The sequence below is a fragment of the Cygnus atratus genome, chromosome 5, assembly GCF_013377495.2.
Source record: "Cygnus atratus isolate AKBS03 ecotype Queensland, Australia chromosome 5, CAtr_DNAZoo_HiC_assembly, whole genome shotgun sequence".
Lineage (NCBI taxonomy): Eukaryota > Metazoa > Chordata > Aves > Anseriformes > Anatidae > Cygnus > Cygnus atratus.
In genome coordinates this window covers 48,893,225-48,913,525 of record NC_066366.1, presented here as the reverse complement: position 1 = coordinate 48,913,525, position 20,301 = coordinate 48,893,225, and the positions used below count along the sequence as shown (strand labels likewise).

The 20,301-nt window shown below is 43.2% G+C and overlaps 1 protein-coding gene across 1 annotated transcript in view; it reads left to right on the top strand.

Annotated features, from left to right (window-relative positions):
• Window positions 1-1,188: 1,188 nt before the first annotated feature.
• FBLN5 (fibulin 5) overlaps window positions 1,189-20,301 on the top strand; it is a 46,868-nt gene continuing 27,755 nt past the window's right edge. Inside the window, exons 1-4 of the mRNA XM_035539563.2 lie at window positions 1,189-1,205; window positions 3,353-3,407; window positions 5,869-5,920; window positions 7,064-7,306. Of these exons, the coding sequence (XP_035395456.2) occupies window positions 1,189-1,205; window positions 3,353-3,407; window positions 5,869-5,920; window positions 7,064-7,306 (367 nt within the window). The remainder of the gene's footprint in view (window positions 1,206-3,352; window positions 3,408-5,868; window positions 5,921-7,063; window positions 7,307-20,301) is intronic.

Below are 20,301 nucleotides of genomic sequence, written 5' to 3'. Positions count from 1 at the left end.
CCAGTTTTATGAATATCTATTCTAACAACTCTGTTTCTTAGTTTCTCAGTCCATAACAGAGGGACGTGTGATAGATTTTATCTTGTTGGACCTTTCACGTTCCTTGGGAATAAAGGGTTTCCTCAGATTGAAGCCTCTACAAAAACTGTAAGTATTCACTTCATGTCTATGTCTGCATTTAATTTCAGTGTTCATCTGTGGATCTAGCATAATCTTTGCAGCATCTGATTGTTCACATCTCACAAGTATTCTGCTTGATCTGCTAAATATCTGCCTGTGGCAAAGTTGCAAAACACCTGAAAAAGTACTTTACTTCCTTCCTCTTCAGTCATAACTGGAGATCTGCAGGAATTGTCTTTCCTGAGAAATTTCATTTCACAAGCTCCCTTAAGCACGGGGTCAACTTAAAAAGGGCCAGTGTTTGTAGACAAACCATTTGCTTTTGTTTGAATGTTTAATTTGTTTATTCCTGTTTTCAAGTAATCCCTAAGCAATATAGTTCCTGTAGCTGTGATGGTTATGAATTCAAGTTATTCACCTCCCAGAGGGTCAGAACTTTCATCGCTATGCCATTGGCATGAAGCAGCGATTGTTGCATATTCATCGTCCGAGACACCGGCTAGAGGGCCTCAAAAAAGCCTGACTTTTTTGTTCTCAGAACAAGGAAAACAATCCCTTCCCTTCTCCGGTCCCTTGATAAGAGTTTCTGTCCAATAACGGTGCTCTCTGCTCTGAGGCACATTTAACTGTGAAGTTTGCAGCGGGAGAGGTTTTCCTTCAAGCTGTTAGTGTTTTATCCTGGCAGGCTCCTCGAGATTGTTGTGAGGAGTCTAGCCAGTTGGTGAGCTTTGTAATCTAAACCAGCTGTCCCAGGCTGAGGCCCCCATTTGCATTGTTTAACATACTTAGAAAATGAAGTGTTCATTTTTAACATTCCTCCTCCAATTGGTTTAATGCTGAATTACAGAAGAGAACTAAGCAAAACCAGGTGCTTTCTCTGTATTCTCTCCAGTGTCTGAGGAGGTACAGACTGCTCCCGATCTTCTCCATTACTTGCTATTTCATTCTTTGGACTATAAATGACTGAGGAACTGAAGTGCTAGCAGAGGGTAATGTTTGGAAACACTTTCTAGTTATTCATCAGCACAGGCTCTGGTTTTTTTCCACCTTTCCCCAACGGTTTTGGACATGCAAGGATTAAAAAGGTAAGTGCTATGCATGAAACTTCTTTACTTACCGAAGGGAAACCTACTTGTGGAAAATATCTGTGGCAAGGATTCAGTATGCCAATCCACTTGCTAAAGCCATTTGCAAAGAGATGGAATCTCGATGGTCAGAGCTGGGGAAAGACAATCTGTCTGTTATTAAAACTGTGCTGTCTCTGACGATTTTCTTCTTAATCTGTGCTTATATCCTACACTTTAAGAACCCCGATATCGGTGGGAGTGCTGAATTGCAACAGCAAACAAGCCCCCTGGCTGCAGTGATTGATTTGAAGCTAATTAGTTACTATTGCAGAAGTTAATTACTAGTTTAAAATCCTCTGCCTGCTGGACGAGCTACTGTGACCAGCTGAATAAAGCATTGATAGGCTGTGTTGTATGTCTGCTAATAATCCTTGAGCAGATTTGAGATCTCAAATAACGGGCAAACTGCGATGGTGGCTGCAGACAGAACACATATGAGGCAATAAGGTCACCCCCACCCCAGGAGGGAAGAATATATCATCTTGTAACAGCGGAAACTAAAGACCGCCTAGAAAAGTACGAGTTCTGTCTGACTGATTTTATGGCAGATTTTGCTAGTGTGTGCTGCTCTGCAACAGTGTGAAGTGCACCCGTGTTGCTACATATGTTAACATGCAGCTATAACCTGTTGTATTTCCTTCTAGTGCTGCTCTTGCTATGCACAAAGCGAGTGTGCAGACTTTACACCCAGTGCCTGCTTTAAAACGTCTTCAAAAAGATTTAAAGAATCAATAGGTGAAGTGCAAGCCTAAATGGATAACGCTGCACTTTGAATGCTTTGCATCCGACTCTTAAGGAAAAGTCTGTGTAGAATTTGCTTTTCCTTGTCACTCAGAAGCTGCCAACAAGCACGATCTGTCTCCGCAGCACTACGAACAACCATTTTAGGGTTTGTGTTTACTTTTCAGAGCTTGTGCCTGTTTCCATAATTCAAGCAAATGTGTCCAAATGTGTCGGTCTCTGCTTGTGCATGGTTTTGTCTGATGCATTTGTAGGTCTTGTTCAGCGGCTCAGTTTGCACTGGAAATCAGAGACAGCTCTAAGAGAGACAGTTGGCAGCTTAGTGGAGTAGCAGAACTGAGACTACCTAAAATATCCTGCGTTTCCTGTGCTGGTTTTGTGGGAAATGTATACAATTGCCATTCAGAACTAGAATCCAAGCTAAGCAAGGTGGGGTTTTAATAGTCTTGAGAAGAAATTTTCTATAAGGCAGAGGCAAAACACTGAAATCCGTAGTACAGAGAAAAAAAGATATTTCTTGCTGTCCTTTCCTGCTTTCCTGTCAGTAGATACTTGGAGGTGGGGGGTTGGTTGACCAGAGAACTTTCATGCTCCAGGTGAAGAGTCCCCTATACAGCCACAGAGCTCTGTTAGCGAGGGACCCTCTTCTTTCAGCTGCAGTGAAGAGACCCAGCAAGTCCCACTAGATGCTAAGATGACTGGGGAAGTCTCCAGTGAAGACAGCAGCTTCTAGTAGCTGATGACCTGGCACAGTGTGTCTACTTGCAGAGCAATGTAGTACTGAAGACTGAGGAAAGGGACAGAATCTGGCCCTAAGAAAATGGATTAATCTCAGATATAGCCTCCTGGGGATGAAGTGTGGTTTAGCAGCTAGCGCAACTGGCATGGATTCAGGACCTCCTGCATGACAAGCCTGCAGTCCTGCCAATGAGTTGCTCTATGAGGTTAGGCAGGGCCCATGTGCTGGTTTACCCATCTGTAAAATGTGCACAGTGTGAATGAAGAACTTGGATATTGTCGAAAGAAAGGTGTCAGAGAGAGGCAGAAATGCTTTACTGAATATTGTGCATTTGTTCATTAAGCAGCTACTGCGTGGGGTGGCATTAAAAGAAAATATTAGTAAATAGTTATGTACAAATCAATTCTGGTCCTGATTTCATAAAACCATAGCAAAATTAATGACTCTGAGATCTGAATCTGGCCCACAATTGTATTGTTCTCTCTCCAGAGGCCAAATTCATGTTGACAAAACTCTGGAATGCACTGAAGTGTCACTAGAGATTAACTTGTCCGTGTGTATTTAATTCTGTATAATGAGCCTGGATATCGGAAGGTTTTCAGCCTATTTTCTATATACATTACAGGATACTGACTGCTTTCACACTGGCCGTCTGCCTTTCGAACCCTGGAAGAGCACAGGTGAGAGGTGCACAGAGAGATCTCTGTACTGTTTTATACCGAAGCACTATATGGCATGAGACTTAACTGGCTAGCAGGTGAATAGGAAGCTCTGTGGTCTGGGGTTTGCATGAAAAGGAAGCTGTGTGGTCTAAGGGTTTAGAGGGGAGGACTTGGAGCCAACAGGATTCTGGAGTTGAACATGGACTTAGCTTTTTGACTCATCCTTGCCAGCTCAGCAAAATATCCCTGCAGAAACCTGGACCTCACTAAAAACCTGATTCTGCTTCTGAACTGAACATGTCTGAAAAAGGAAATAAGAAAAGTCATCCCACAAGAGCAAGGACAGTTCAGTTCTGTGATGGGGAACACCAATGTTTGGAAAACTTAGTCACATAAACAGGCATGTTCTGTGCATAGCAGTCTAGCAGAACCTTGTCTTAAGACTTTGTTTTTGGACTGCGAGCCTGAATGACTGCATCCTAGCTAGGGCTTCACTTTAATTTGTGCCCAAAGCCATTTTTGTTCGAGATGCAAGGCTTTTGAGGGTGGATGGAAGTAGAGCGGTCCAGTTCTTGAAATAGCAGAAGCATTAGTTCTTTGTGTTCTTCGGCTCCAAGTGGACTTTAAATTAGGAAAAACAGTTCCCAAAGGCATGTTAAGCTTGGATTCCTAGTTGATAATCCAGATATGCTCAATGTCCGGAGCTGTGTTTCTAAATACCTTTGCCAAAAGACTTTGAAAAGTAGTTGTGTTTTTCTTCTGTTAGGTTGAAAATTTCCTGCATGTGGCGTGCTTACTGATATTTTTGTGAAAATTGGATCTGTATGGGAAATGCTTTTCATGCCCCTCGAGAATTTTTGAGATGTCTTTAAGGGTTTGTTTTTATAATTTAAAAAATATTATTTCCAGTGTTTTTTTAATAGAAACATCTTGTACCATAAATTAATTTTGAAGTCCAAGCAAAAAAAAGCAACTTGAAACCAAAATGATAGCAACAAATTCTTTCTGAAGATATTGAAACTGGTCATTTCGATATTGGAAACTTTTCTAGAATAAAGCTCAAGAAAGTTGTTGAAACCACTTCTACAGTAGTCTAAGTGTTTCTGAATCATGGTTTACTGTGGAAAAAATAATTTTGTTAAAAACTAACCTAACTTTTCCAACTAACCTGGGTGAGTGCATGCAGTACAGCACAGAAGAAAATAGGAAAAGGTTGGATATGTATGTTCTCTAAAACATGAGGCTGATTATACGTTCACCCATCAGAATATCTTGACTTTCCCCACCATGATATCAAAGTACCTTGTAATGCCAAAATAAATGAAGGCAGAATTCCTTCTCACATGTTTGACACTATTAGCAGTGGTTCTGTGTATTTGGGCATGCAAACGGCAGGAGCAGTTCCAATAGTGCCATGTATTTCGTTTCATGTCCCCTCCCAGCTACTGCAATGGCCCACTTCCATTGACTATCTGTCTCATGCCTTGTTTCTGACCTACAATTTGCTACTTCTCCAAACACATGCAAAGTACTTTAAGGTTTTCCATTGATTTCTTCCACAAAGTCCAAAATGAGTGTCTTTAGCATTTAACAACAACAAAAAAAGGAGGAATCCTGAATATACTCCAACCCTGTGCCCTCTGGTTCCTTCAGTGCTTTTTGTTTTCTGGATGTCTCTTGCTCACCTGCCTTACCATAACCCACTCACTGGAAGGATCCCCTTGTGTCAACTGCATGGCCCACTGCCACACGGCTGAAACCTCTGTCAAAAACTAGGGAGAGCAGCGAATCATTTTAATGGGTTTTGACAAAAGTCACTAGTTAGAAATGCTGAGGAACACGGATTAGGTGCTGAAGACTCCAGGTTCCAGCCCTGATAAAGACCAGCAGCATAGGATAGGAAGGAACAAGGTTTCCAGTGACTTTGTATGTATAGAACACATGTAGTGCACAGATTTATCCTCTAAAAATCTAAATGTTTTGTGCGAACTAAAAGCCTTACTTTTTTAAGTTTGTGTTTTAACTATGGCTTCAGGTCAGCTGGCTAGCTTCTTGAGAGGTATGTACTGAATTGTCTACATGTGGAGTTTCAAAGCATGTTAGAGAAGTTAGCTAGTGCCTTTGGACTGATTCCCCCTTGTTCTGGCAAAAACAATATTCCAGAATAGAAGAATGCAGCTTCTGTGTTAATTCCTGGTACAGAGTGTGTGGCACATCAGGTGTTGGCTATCCCAGCAGAGAGTAACAGCCTGTAACCATCACCACCTGTGGGAATTGCCTTCTGAGTTAAGGGGCTATCAGGTGGTGGAGGTCTCAGGTTCACTCCTTGCTGCCTTTGGGGAAGGGACTTTATTTTGGTGTACTGAACATTTTGGCGTAGTGCTGAACGGTTTTACTAAGCGTAATAATCCAGGTGAGCATTTGACTCGCAACCCTCTCATTTCACAGTCACTGAGTGTCCTTTGTTTTCTCCTTTTAGCAACAATGCACTAATGGGTTTGACCTGGACCGTGCCTCTGGGCAATGCTTAGGTAGGATTTTAATTACATCAATGAATTTAAATAGGGGTTCAGAAACGCAGACTTTGTTAACTTTATGCTGCTGTTGGTATGTTTTAGGTGAAAAGTCCTTGCTGTGTGATAATGTGTGTGTGTGAATAAATGCACGTGTATATATATAAATGTGTCTGTGCATTTACATAGCCCAAGGATATATCAGTCTGTGACATTGGGATACTAATTGGTTGTCGGTGCTTCTCAAATGTATGTGATGCACTGAGATGAGTTTGGGAGCTCAGTCCAGTTGCCAAATAACAAGGGCTGTACACCCTCTTTCTCTTTCTCCTCCAAACTCAGTATTCTCCACCTGGAGGCCCCAGATAAAGTCTGTACTGCTCCATGTTGAAACTCCAGGACAACCATTGAGGCAGGTGTAGGGAAACACATGCTTTACCCTATAGCATCTTTTCATAAATGACTGTGAAGAGAGGCCCTCAGTCTCTAGGGCAGCATCTTCTGCATGAATTAAAGCCCCTCAAACAATGAGGGGGAAAAACAGCAGCAGGCTGCCTGCTCTGTCATGGCAGCCGAATGCTTCTGTGCTCTGAGAACCAAACAAATGTTCAGTTTGGGTAAACCACTTTTATCTTTCTAAATTTGATTCAGCAACAATCTCAATTGGAACAAGAAAGAGGCCTGAACCACGTCCCCAGATCTGAACATCCCTAACTTTTTCTGTGGGAGGGAGCTCGGGAGTTCCAAATCAGGATCCAAGTTTCACAGCTGGGCAAACCAAACCACCAGTGTTTGAAATCCTGATCTGCATGTTGTGGTTTGGACAGACCCACTAGCAGGAATAGGCGGTAGCATGCTGTAGCCATGTGTAAATCAGTGTTTAAACCGAACATTTATAGAATAACAAAGCAGGCTTTCCCCTCTCCCTTTAATGCTGAATTAAAACAAGTAGAACACAGGATATATGGAATATATGGGATGTTTCCTGATTTAGTGCAATCTCGCTTCAAAGCAAGGCTCCACAAAGGAAGATTAGCCCTGCCGTTCAAAGAGAGTATCAAATTTTTAGTAAAGTCATGAGGAAAAAAAAATGTTAACTGTTTTTTGGATAGCTCACGCTAAGAAGCAGTCACTCATTTAACTTTTGCAATTTCCTTCCAGATATTGATGAATGTCGGACTATTCCTGAGGCCTGTAGAGGAGATATGGTGTGTGTCAACCAGAATGGTGGCTATTTATGTGTACCCCGAACAAACCCAGTGTATCGATCACCATATCTGAACCCTTACTCAAATATTTATCCACCGCCCCCAGCACCAGGCCCAGTTCCTAACTACCCTACTGTTACAAGACCTCTGATCTGTCGATTTGGGTATCAGTTGGATGAAAACAACCAGTGTGCTGGTAAGTAGTAGAAATCTTTATTCTGTATTCTATTTCTATTAAAGCTTGTCTGACATTGAAGAAACAATTGTCCTGCAATTGTCCTTTGGTTATTCTTGTGTTACTGAAGCCCAAGATGCTGAACCTTATTTTAAAGGGTGTGAGCTGTACATTCCATATAGTCATAACTCAGTGCAAGCTAAGATATTTTAGTCTGATTATTTAATCAGGAAACCCACTTCTATGAGAGAAATGAACTTTTTGTGACATAAAAAGCCATCTGATGGTAGGTGATTTGTTAGTTAATCAAAAGGATGCCTTTTACGCTTATGATTCTGTTCTTGAGAGAGAACATAGCCTGCGTTTGAAGTATTAGGCTGGGACTGAGAAAATACTGATTCAGTTCTTGGTTGTATGTGACCCTGTCCAGATTTCTGGACCTACGTCTTTCAGCTGTAGATGGTATAAAAGAGTTGTTTTCTCCCATGCTTTGTGTTCTTCACTTAGACTGTGATGCCTTTGGAGTATGTCTTATCTAGAGGGTATTACACAACTCTTAGTACTACTACCATTGTGACTATAGACTTCTTCAGCTGAGACTGGAAATCTCTTGTTCTAGGCACTGCACGAACACACAGAGAAAGAATTGCTTCCCCAGCAGACCTTTGACATTTTCTTAGGACCTTGGTGTTCCCCAGTCTCCAATAATAATAAAATAAATAACTCTGTTCTTGTGTTGGTAGTTTTTCTATTGCAACTTTTGGCTAGATTTTGATTTCACTTACTCCATTTTATACCAGGTTTACCTTGTATCTAAGCTGGTTCTGTGTTATGCAAATTTAAAGGAGATTTGGAATAAATCCCTTTGGTTTGCTTGCTTTTGATGATGTCATGTTACGAGGGAGTGGAGAGAAAATTTCTGAACTAAATCAAAGGAAATTCCACTGGCCAGGATATTCATTTTGATGCCAAACTTGGCTACAAGAGGTCAGAATCAGCCCAATCACTGGTGACTGCTCAGGGTAAACGCTGGAGATGTAGCTCACAGATCTTTCACAAAGTTTGTCTATAACCACTGCTTCTGTGTCTCAGTTGTCCTAATGATAAAGTTACTTTTCTATTTGTTATTGTGTGTAGCTAACTTCTATAAAAGTTTGGGTGGTGGTTGTTCTTGTTGTTTTAAATAGAATTGGTCTCTGACAAGTAAAAAAGCCCAAAGCACAGGAGATGCACGCTTTCAGTAGAGAATTTTGTCTGTCTGTAAACTAAGGAATGGCATTTAACTCAGAACTTTTCTATTTGAATGCTGCTGCAGAACAACACGAGCTGAAACTGACTCGTCTTTTGGGCAGATTTTGCCCTCTTGTCTGGAATTTCTGGCAAGACTTGGTTTCCGATGATGTACTTCATTTGCTTCCCTATGTGAGGAGACCATGACGTGTTACAGGAGATGCAGAAGTGTAGATTTCAATTCAGATTCTTTGGGGCACATTTTTCTATATTTGAATTATTGCTCTCATTATGTTCCAAGATAGCAGAAATGCATTTTCTAACTAGCACTAGTAATATATACTGTAAAATTTAATAAATAAACACCTGTTTAATTTTTTTTTTTTTACAAAGAGTTTTGAAAGCCTGAGATGTTGTGTTTGCTGTAAAAATAACCATGTATGCTATCCAATCCTTTAAAAATTGCAGCTAGTCCTTCTGGTGTTAGCAAATAGATCATCTTAAGTTATGTATTGATTTGTAGGCTTTCGGGAGTGTTTTCATTTTGCTAACTTTGATGTAGATGAATCAGGAAATGGGACAGTTAATAGAAAAGAAGTGCTGAAATCAAAGGGGAAAGGAAACCCCTATATTTACTGTCTGGCCTGCTGCACACAAACCATACAAATCAAAACAGGTGGATTTTGGAAACTTTGACAGTGTAACTTCCAGCCTGTAAAGGCTATGTCTGTTTCTATCCATGCTGGCAGAAATGTGAGGACTAATTCTTAAATCAGGGTTGTTCGCTTCTGTCACTGTAACTTTCAGATATGGGAATTTAATTGTGAGGGAAAGTTTGGTGAATAAAGACATTAACAAGAATAGATGGGAAAAGACAGACTGCTATTTGAGTATCACAGTTAGCTGGAAACAGTTTTTGAAAATCTACATCAGGTTTGAATTTGGGCAGATGGTAGGTCATATTTGTATTAGAGGAAGAAAAATGAAACTTAAAGAAAACAAGACCTGTCAGATCGAAAAGGTCTCTGCCAAGCTTAGATTTCATTTTTCATTTAGTGAAATCCCGGGGGATGTTCACTGTCTTGATGCACTATTTATTTTTGTGTCTGTGTGCCTTAGGATGGAAAGTGTAGGCACCAAGAGAATGGTGTGAAGTACCGCATGTCTCACTGCAGTGGCAGGAGAAAGGTCTCGTCCCGTTTCCAGGACTTCTGGCACTGTTAGCGGGGTCAATGTGCAGACTCGTGCATGAAGGCTGTGGAGGTGAGGCACCAGGGGACCTTGAGAGGGTCCCCAGGCAGCACCGGAATTTCACCCAGGTCATTCAAGAAAGGCTGAATCCACATGAGTCACGTCTTACACTAAGCAAATTATAAGCATTGCTCATGGTAGTGGTATTTCGGTCACTGTGTGCTTCCCTGCTTGTCAGCATTCAGCATGCTCTTAGGATATGAAGCACTTAAAGGGTTAATTTTGTGGTGGAATGGTTGAAAAGAGTAAACTGGAAGCTCTTCTGCCCAGTAGCTGAACCACTATATAACTTACAGGTTTGTTATGCTGGTGTTCTGGCACCTCCTTCCAGCACCTTCTTTCCAAATAAAAAATTAGTCACAGGTATTTCCATTAAAGGTGATGAGACTTTTTTCTATTGACTTCAGGGGAAGCAGAGCTATTCTCATGCCAATGTTTCTGAGAAATATCCTTTTCTTTTTTTTTTTTTGTCTGGTCAGATATGGGGTTACAGGTCTGGGCCACATTTTCTATGGCTAGGCCAACAGAAATCTTTACTTTCTCTTTGAATTCCAGTCAAAACAGTTTATTAAACACAGGAACCTGCCCTGGGAGATTTGCAGCCTCAGCTTTGAAACACTGAGCTTGGTCAAGAGACTTCCAAAGTGAAACAGGATAAAAATTTGATCTGGAAGCAGTATAAGACTTAACAAGCTCTAGCTCTCTTTTTTTTTTTTTTTTTTTAAACCTCCTCATTGCTAGAGCTGACAGAAACAGGGGAAGGCTGTGAGACGGTCCCTGGCTCTCAGAAGAATGTGCACCCCAGGTGTTTCAAATAACATTCTACTCTTGAGGGCTGATATATTGCAACATAGCAAAAAAGAAGTACAAGCAATTTTTCTCCCTTTCCAGCTTTTTTGGCTTCTACCTTTTTGACCTGGATGGTCACAGACAGGGGTTAGGTGTCCATGTTCCTTCCCCATCATGTTCACTGCTCAACCTTACCAAGAATCTTTTCTGGAGATCTTTTCAAGATCTCCAGGTCTTGTCCCTTGTGAAACAAAACCTTTCCTGGCACAAGTGCCTGACACGGTGAGGTGTCTCAAGGACACCTGTCAGTGACCACTTTGCCCACTCCAGTGTCCTCCACATGGTGCAGAAGCAGCTGTAGCCACTTCTGGCAGCAGGCAGAGAAATACTTCAGTGATAATTGTTTTAAAATCTTCTGTGGGTTTGATTCTTGATGGATGGATGGGTATTTTTACCCCTGGAGTTGCTGAATGCCTTATGGCTTGTATGTATAAATGTACTGTGCTTTCAACTGCATGTGTAAATTCATTCCAAAGCAGGTTGGGAATGATTTACAGCCACAATTAATGCTGGAATAAAAGACCACATTCAGGAAAAAGCAATGAACAACCAGCCGAAGAGCACTGCTTGAACTGTTTGTCTTCCAATGCTACTTCTCTATAAATACTGAATGTTTAGCCATAATAATGACTTTTTGTTCGTGGCACTTGCTCTCGTAACTGCTGGCAAGATTAAAGTGGAGCGAGGGCCCATGGTCTTGCATTATACATTCGTAAGCCGAGAGTTCTTTCCAATTTCCCTTCGCTCCACCTTGCTGTTTCCTGATTTACAATGATTTTTAAAACATGCCTCAAGCACAGATCCTTCTGGGCATTGTGGAGCGAACTGTAACGGGTGGACTCTTATTTTTGCTTTTTATCCTGTTAATACAGATGCATAATATGAGGAGATGATGCGGATGGGGAGGCATCTTAAGAGGGCTGAATGGAGGAATTTGAGCAAGCAATCAGACTGCAGAGACAGAGAACTACGTGTTAGGAAGGGTGTAAGTGTAAGGCAAGATGAGTATGACCTAGAGATGGAAAGGGAGGAGTCCAGTAGAGGAGGTAATATTTTTTTTTTTAAATCTTTATTTTTGAAACAAAGGCTAGAAAGAAGAAGCACAAAAACAGGGGGAAATGGAAAGATGCTCTTTCCTAGCGTAAGTCAGAATTGTTCTTCAAGGCCTCCTCTGTGCAGCAGTCATTGCTTTACCTTTCCTCACTTCCCAGCAACTGCCAGGACTCCCGACATTCCACACCTACAGATCCCCAGCCCTTCATTCATGGAGTGAAACTCCTTCCTTCAAAGCATTACCTTAGCACAGATGGGTTTTAGATCATTATCATTTATATTGCTAGCATACCTAAAACCCACATCCAAGCCTGCAATCGTACTGACCTGACCTCCACTCAACCTCACGAAGAACAGCCTAGATGAGTTTTCAAGCAAAATAAAGGAACCAGATGTGTACATCTGGGGAGAGGAGAGGGAAATGAAGATGCAAGAAAGTGAAATGAGGTGCCCAGATCTTGTGGCAGAACAATGGCTGTGCCAGGGATAAAGTCCAGAGGTGTGCCTTAGCCACTAGGCCAGGCTGTCTTTTAATAGTAACCTTTCTGCAGTGAGCTCTGTCCTATTAGAAACAGGAGGAAGAAAAGGAGGGAAGTGCAGCACAGTGACTGTGCCCTGGAAGGGACTGTATAAAGGAGAAAACAAATGGAATCTGCTCCTGCCATTGTCTTTTTTTAACCCCAGTTGGCTCAGCTCTGTGTCCTCCCCTTTTCTTCTTGATCTGAGACAATCTCTTGCTGTTTCAGAGGGCAAGTTCCCGGAGGTTTTTATGTGGTCCCTGTTAGACAGCACTGCGATCACGTCCAAATTAACCGGAAACAAAGCGATTGCGTGAGAATAGGTTCTGCAGGAAGTTCAGGGCAGCCTCTTGATAGGACAAAGAACTGGTGACATCTGATTAAATTAAGGGTCATGATATGTTGCCTTTATTGCTAAACCAGTTTTCTTGACAGCTTTTGTACGGGGAAATATAAATTTGGACCTCGTGCTGCCATTGTAACAAGAGAGTTGCCTCTCAAGAAGGAGCTGTAGTTGGTAGCGAGGACTTGGGCTGGAGGATTTTGGACTTGGTTCCTGACTGCCATAGACAAACATGCTGTGTATTTTGGGACTCTGGCTCATGATGTTTAAACTGAAAAAAAATCTTTTTCAGGGTTGTACAAGAATCATTTCAGGAGTGGATGACAGCTGCTGAGGTAGATTTCTGACTGCTATCATTTAAAAAATAATAATCAAGAGAAAAAAAGGCCCAGTTTAATTATCCGGCAACAGCGAAACTCGAAATAAGGTGTGGGGAACTTACTTCCCTAGTGCATCAAATTGGTTCGATATCATGGGGCATTTTTATCTGTTTCTGCATAGACCAGAGGAGAGAAGAAGTGCCAGAACTTCACCAGTATTTCCCGTTCACTTCAAGAATACCTGTGCTACAAAAGCTTTTGGTGGTTATTTGATCCTGTTGTTTTTCAGTCACCATCTACTTATTCTGTGATCATTTCAAGTTCTAGCAAAATTCTTGATGGTTGTCCCTTGATCATCTCAAGTAATGATGAGAAAAGACAAGCCAGGTAAAATAAAGATGTGGAGAATACAAACTGTGTGCTCTAAGACAGGACCATATGCCAGGGGACTGATGGATATGATATGTGCTCTGTATGAACATCTATGATATTAATGTTGTATAGATGTACTTAACATAGCCCTGTCCCACTGGATAAACCCACATCATTCAGCTCCAGACAAGCACAGTTATAATTCTTTTGGGTCCAGAGCCTCAGTGCTTCTGATCTGATGGCTTGGTCTATTCACAAGCCCACCAGTCTGCCTAAAGGTAATTGTGAGTTGACCGTAAAATGTTCATGGATGAAAAGGTACATCTGAAACCACTCAGAGCTCCTTCCTCCCTCAGGAAACCATTGCACCAGCACAGAGGAGGGGTTGGGGCTGAGGAAAGGTAAGGCTCAGCCTGTCTCTACAGCAGTGTCCATCAGCAGGGTCATTCCTACGTTCCTTGACCCCTTGACCTCACCACCACCAAGCGTATCCTACCCCAGCAGAATTTACAAAGGAGAATGAGGGTGCAAACGCTGCTTTTCACTGAACGAAATGTGTTTGTGGTGGAGGGATTGGCTTGATAGAGAAGGTTGCTGTACGTGTCTGTAGCCGGGTAAACTGAGCCTTCTGTGGCTTGGATTATTCCTTCTGTCATTCCTTGCTAAGTAGGAGGAGCACGGTCTGGTGGTTAAAGCACAGGCAAGTGCTTCGTTTATTTGTGAAACTTCTACTACTCACACAGAAATGGATAAAGCTGAACCAAGAAATATAACATGCAAGCCAAGAAAGCTGGCATGTTATTAAGAAAACTGGCATCTCTATGTGGAGTGAAAAAAACAGGCTCCTGGGTGTGGCAAAATGTAACAGTAAATGCAAGTCTTATTGGTCTGCACGTCAGTGCCTTTCAGGCATCGTTGGCTGTATTAGTGTGCAATGATGTGAGAAGGGAAAATAAAATAGGCATGGCTATGGTATAGTCCCAACTGAACTGCAATCAGACTGGTTAAATAGCTGCATAGTCAACTGGAGACCAAAACTCCTCTCAGCCCTGTGGTTACGGCCCCCATTGACTTTGCAGATCTTAGGATCTTGGAGCAGAAGTTCTTGCAGCGAATTCAGTAGGTTTAGTTTAATCTGTCTGAGCCTAAGGCACTGAACCCCCTCAGAGCAAGCTGAATCGGCTTATGGACAGGGCGTCTGGTACCATGCTTCCTTCTGCCTGATTCCTGATACCATGATAAGGGTTTCTTAGACATTGTGGGAGAAGAGCAGAGAACTGGTCGCCTTAAAAACTGTGGCAGACAGAACCGTTTTCATTTGCTTCCAACTTCAGCTTGAACTCAGCTGTTTCTGTCTGTGGATGTGTCTTCACCTGCTTATTATTAGGCGGTCACTGAAAGCTTACTGTTTTTTCTGTAGTGAGACTGGGAGGGAAGCACAGTGATATGTGGAGGGGGACAGCAGAACGAGAAAGGGTCACGCTGCAAAACGTACCTGGGTCATATGCAGAGAGGGGGCATGGGCACAGAAAGGATAGTGTCCATGGCGTGTTGGATGGCCAGGCAGCAATCCAGGCTCAGGAAGGTTGACATTCCTGTAGACTGTCCTCTCTCTGTCGTGATGTGCTTCAGCTTTCTCTTTTCCTTGGGGCTGGGTGATATCTTCGGTATCCAAGGTGGCAAGAACCCAGAAATCCCATCTCCCTTGTGCTTTGAAGACTGCAGGGGAAAAGAGCGTCCAAGAGAAAGAGGTTTAGCCTATTCACTGGGTTGTGGTTGGTTTAATGGCCTCAGTAAAGCTTGGTGTCTCTGAATTGGGGGTTATTGGTCACTGGCTCTGAGCCAGACAATACATAGCCTTCAGCTGTCAGCAAGAGCCAGTTGGCAGGAGGCTCTATGTGACTCATTTCAGAGGAGCAGTACTCGTGCCCAGCCTGCCATATCCCCAGGCATGTGCTGGCCAGGGCAGGGCTCTGACCCCTGCTGTTAATCTCTGAATGATTCTTTAGACTAACTGCTAAAAACGGTTTGATACGTGGGGCTTTGTGGCTGCTTTGCCTTTATTATGTCTTACTTCCAGGGATTTCAGCAGTGCCAGATCAGTTAAAGCCACCATGTACCGATTAGCTCTGTCTGCTCTGGAGCAGATTGAGCGAGAGCTTTCCTTTGTGGATAGCTGTCACGCGAGGCAGACCCGCCAACCAGACAGTTACAGGGCTTAAGGAAAATCAAGTCACTTGATGGTGCTGGAAGACTGACAGACTTCACAAGTACCCTTCCTCAAGCCACTGGCCTTGTGGCTTGCTCCCCTCTCGTTTCCTTTCAGAGTCTGTTTTGGCTGTGGGTGATGGCTGTGGGTGACGGCCCATGCCTAGCGGTCTGCTGGGAACCTCGGGGATGCTGCTTGCAGGAATGCCTCCTTCTCTCCCTCCCTTTGGTACGGCATGTAGAGCTCGCTGTGTCCTTCCACAACAGAGTGTCCTTCTTTAACTGGAAGGCTTATTTATTTTTGGTCCTGTTAATGGCACCAGCACTCTGCTCAGGCCCATGTTAATTGTTGCACGCGTTAGCAGCATCCACAGTGCCTAGAGATGGCAGCGTTCTCAATGGCTTACAAATCACCATTTTTCTTGGCCTCTCCCTTATATTTCTTGGGTCAGCTTTGTTTCTTTTCACTTGGTTCCAGCCTGAAACTGGCCGTGGTTTTATGTCACAATCAAGACATAAAGCCAAAATATATAGCAAATATGTATTGGCTCCCTTACCTGTAGAAATCAGCCAGATGGGTGGTATGCTTTGCCAGACTCTATAGACGGAGGTAACGTGCTGGCATTGCTCTTTTGTCTTGTCCCCAGGACACTGGATGAATGGCAGAGCTGCCATGCAGAAATGTGAGAGCTGCCTGATGTTGTGTGCAGTTTAACATGTTCTGACCCCTCCATCTGCCAGTTGACTGGCTTCCCTTTTTAGTACTTCAGTGACATGAGAGAATTTCTCAAAGGAAAGAGCTACTGGGAGGTGAATGGAAGTTACACTTCGCCAGCCTGGCTCAGGGGAGAAGTTTTGGTGTTCTGCCTCGTGCCTGGGGTGTGGTGGCCTCTGGGGATGATGAGAAGGGCTGAGTTCCTCTTCAGTTTTGATACCAGCAAAACCCCCTCTGTTTTTAGTTCATCTCAGACATAATTTACTGTTGCAGGTGCCCTGTGGTAGAAGGCTGTGCTGCAGCGTAAGGAGAAAGATGGTCCGGTTGATGGGTTGAGGTACAGGTCACGGGACAGCTGAAATGAAGAGCTGGGTTCTCAAGGCTTGGGTAGGCCCCTTGATCTCACTGACCTCCATCCTTGATGGAAGTTTGATATGTAAATGCCCTTTATTCTAGCCTACAGTCCTTTGCCACAGGCTGCTGGTACAACTTCTGACCTTGTTGCTCACTATTTTTTTCAACATTGATCATTTATCTCAGGTGGTTCCAGATTTTCAGGCAGGAGCATTCAGTCCTTTCTGAAACGTAGGGTGTGTATGGAGTCTTCATCTGGGCACCTGGCAGTGTATGTATACAAAAGCACGATTCCTTCTGGAAATTTTCCTTAGCTGTGCTATTGCCCATCTCTACATTGATAACATGCCACTACAGGGAGCATAAATCCACTCGTGTTCACAAGGCATTCAGGTACTGAAAATGCAAGAAGTACTTCAGCTAAACAGAGAGCCTAGGAGGAGGGGGAGAGGAGGTCGTTGTAAACTTGCCAGGTCCAAGTGAATGTAAGTGAATCCATGCTCTGCTGTCTGAGCTGACACTGGTTTTTGTTCTTTTTTTTTCCCCCCCCACAAAAAATAATCATAAGGCTATTTTTCCCTAATATTTTGAGCTCTGATTTTCTAACATTTTGTTTTGTTTTGTGAAGTTCTTGTTTTCAAGCCAGCCTGAGCATGTGAATCATTAGCTGGTGAGCCAGTAAATGGCTTGTTGGATCAAAGACTGTTTTTGTGGTACAACCCCAACACACCTGTAGGTGACACAGAATGGGGAGACTGAACACCCAGTAATACACAGAAGTCCACAAAAGCTATGGTTGTGCTCAGGAAATTAAGGGACTGGAAACCCAGCAGTAGGTGAAAAAATAAGCAAATGCTGGGCTGTCTGGTGGGAGGCAGTAATATCAAGAGCAGTGTAGCACTGGGCAGTTTCCCAGTGTTATAAGGCTTCTCATCTCAAAACAAAGAGGGAATAGTCCTTTGATATGGTTCTAAGAATGGATCCAAACTACTGACATAAAGCATAAATACTACCAGATAAATGTAGATAAGTTTATGGAAATATCAGTACAGAGCAGCAGTAAATTGGGGAGCATTACTGAGGCTGACTGTGATTAAAGCAGTTAAGTATAGCGTAAAGCTGAGGGTAGGATGGCAGCAATAGGAACTGCAAGTGTCAGAGAAGCAAAAGTTGTTTGTGGTGGGTAGTACAAAAGAATGCATATTCCTGAGCATGGCGTAATTCGCTGAAATGCAGGGAAATTGCTTTTAGACTGAACATAGTAAAATCCCTTAGGATACAGAGATGGGTCAGGTTATACAGGAACACACAAGGTATGTTACGGGGTGGGATGGTACTAAATGTGTCAGCAGGAACACTTAAATACTGCCTGAAAAAATTGTTAAAGAGAAAGTTCTCTTGCACCAGTGAGGGTGGGACACATGTTAACGGGTATCTTTAAGTTGCTGTATTTTTTAGTCCTTTGATGCATTTCCAGCTTTCAGTGTGCATGGAGGTACAGAAGAAAGCTGCCTGCTTTATCAAGCCCTGTGAGGTTTGTTAGCATGGGTAAGGGCCTCCACCCATTACATAAGTTACTGTCACCATGGTGGAGGAATGCAAAGCTGAGATAGTTCGGAGGAGTAGCCTGAGGTCTCCTTTCAGAAGGAGGAATCTTGGAGCAGCGCAAAGTGGGATTGCCAGACTGCCACTCCTTACTCCTGGAGCAGGAACGGGGCCAGGGAGGGGAGGTGTGGTCCCAGAGCTGTGGAGCACTGCTGGTTTCCTGCTATTGCAGCCCCTTTGGGGAATCCCAAACCAGGCATAGGCCGGGGCGGCCTTGGATCTCTCGTTTGTTTCAGAGGCAGAATTCAGCAATACATACACCACTGGTTGCCAGCGAATCACTAAGCATTGCATCTGAGCTTTAACCCAGAAGCAGACTGGAATTATTTTAATCAAAAGCAGGGCCTACTCTGTGATGGAGCAGCCCATATTGACTGCTATCGGTGGGTTTCATGAAGCCTTCCCAACAGACGGCAGTGTGCCAGCTTTAGGAAGGCGGTGTTCTTCCCTGTTAAAGCAGTCCTATTTGAAGGTGTGTTTTTGCAAATCTGTTTTACGTTATTCAGCTAGTAAGCAGCATTTTGGGGCAAAATTCTCGGTAAAATAAGCATGGGTTTGCTTTTCTTGTTTGTTTTGTTTCGCTTGCAACATTACAGTTTGGCTCTTGAGCATTTTCAAGAGGTTTAACTAGTTGTAGATGAAAAGTGGAGTAAGAGAACAATAATAGGCTTGTACAGGGTTACACTTTGTGCTTGTATACACTGGCGAGGTCACCCCAGAAGCCTTCTCCAGGCTGAACAGTCCCAGCTCTCTCAGCCTTTCCTTATAGGAGAGATGCTCCAGTCCCTTCACCACCTTTGTGGCCCTTCACCGGACTCTTTCCAGTATGTCCATGTCCTGGGGAGCCCAGAACTGGTCGCAGCACTCCAGCTGTGGCTTCACCAGCCCTGAACAGAGGGGAAGGCTCCCCTCCCTCCGCTCGCTGGCAATTCTTTGCCTAATGCAGCCCCGAGTGCCGTTAGTCTTTGCAGCAAGGGCACTTTGCTGGCTCCTATTTGAGCTGGTGCCTGCCAGAATCCTGAGGTCCTTTTCTGCTAACCTGAAATTTTAATTGGAAAAGTGAAATTTTTATCACCGTATTCCCTGGGCAATTTTCAAAACCTGCGTGTAGATTTGAGCCCAAAGAGCTATGGCACCGAAGTGTCATATACCACCAGTAAATGTAATTAGCAGCTGGCAATGTGCTTTGCATCCATTAATGATCCAGCCGGTCATGTGCATTCTGAAGCTGATGAGGGAATTATATCATCACAAGATACAAAATACCACCACGCACTGCTCCACTGGTCCCTGCTAGAAGCTTGAGACGTTAAAACCACTGCAGAAATGCACGATCCATCGGTAGTTCGTTACCTCTGACCTGAGAGGGCCCTGGAATGCTGAATTAACCCTGTCTGCGGTATTTGGTTGGAGATAAGAAAACCACAAATGGTAAAACTCAAGTCATGCTAAGGATTTGCTAAGTGTGGTCTGTGCTGGAGATTGTGCCTTTTAAAATGTCTGCTCTCTTGTATGACTAGGTATGACCAGAGTTCTTGTGCTAGTAAGGGGCTAATGAAGGCAGGTAGTACAGTAAGGGTGAAAAAACAGGATTTAGCTTTTCACTAGAGCAGGTCCTCATGATGGAAAACTCACCGGGATGTGCCTTCTGAAGAGTAAGAGGAGGAGTTTGCTCCAGGAATAGCCACAGACATGTTCCATCTAGTTGGGAACATCACCTTTTTTTGTTTACTTTTTTTTTAATTATATGAACGGAACACGTGTTTTTTTTTTCAGGCCAGGTCACTTGGAATTGAACCATTTTGGCTTGAGAAAGCTCAGTGTGAGCAAACATCTTTCTGAGCTCTTGTAGGGCCTGTGAGAGCTGTGGGGACTTCCTGTGATGTTGGCAATACGACCAGCCGCTTCGTAATACGGCCAGCCACAGTGTCCAGCCCTCAGTGCTCACTGGAAATTTCTGAATTCTGGTGCAAAAAGACTTACCTTGAGGCTTTGGGGGGAAAAAATCACTCAGATCTGTATGTGTGAGTAGGGCAGTACCTATTCTAGCTGTAGCTGTACAGCACCCATTGAAATGGGTTTTCCACCTTAACAGTTTCTGGTAATTTAAGCAGAGATGCACAAAATATTGCCAATATGAACCATGCTGATAACAAGGTTTACAACTGAGCTGTGTACAAGCTTTCTAACATCAAAGT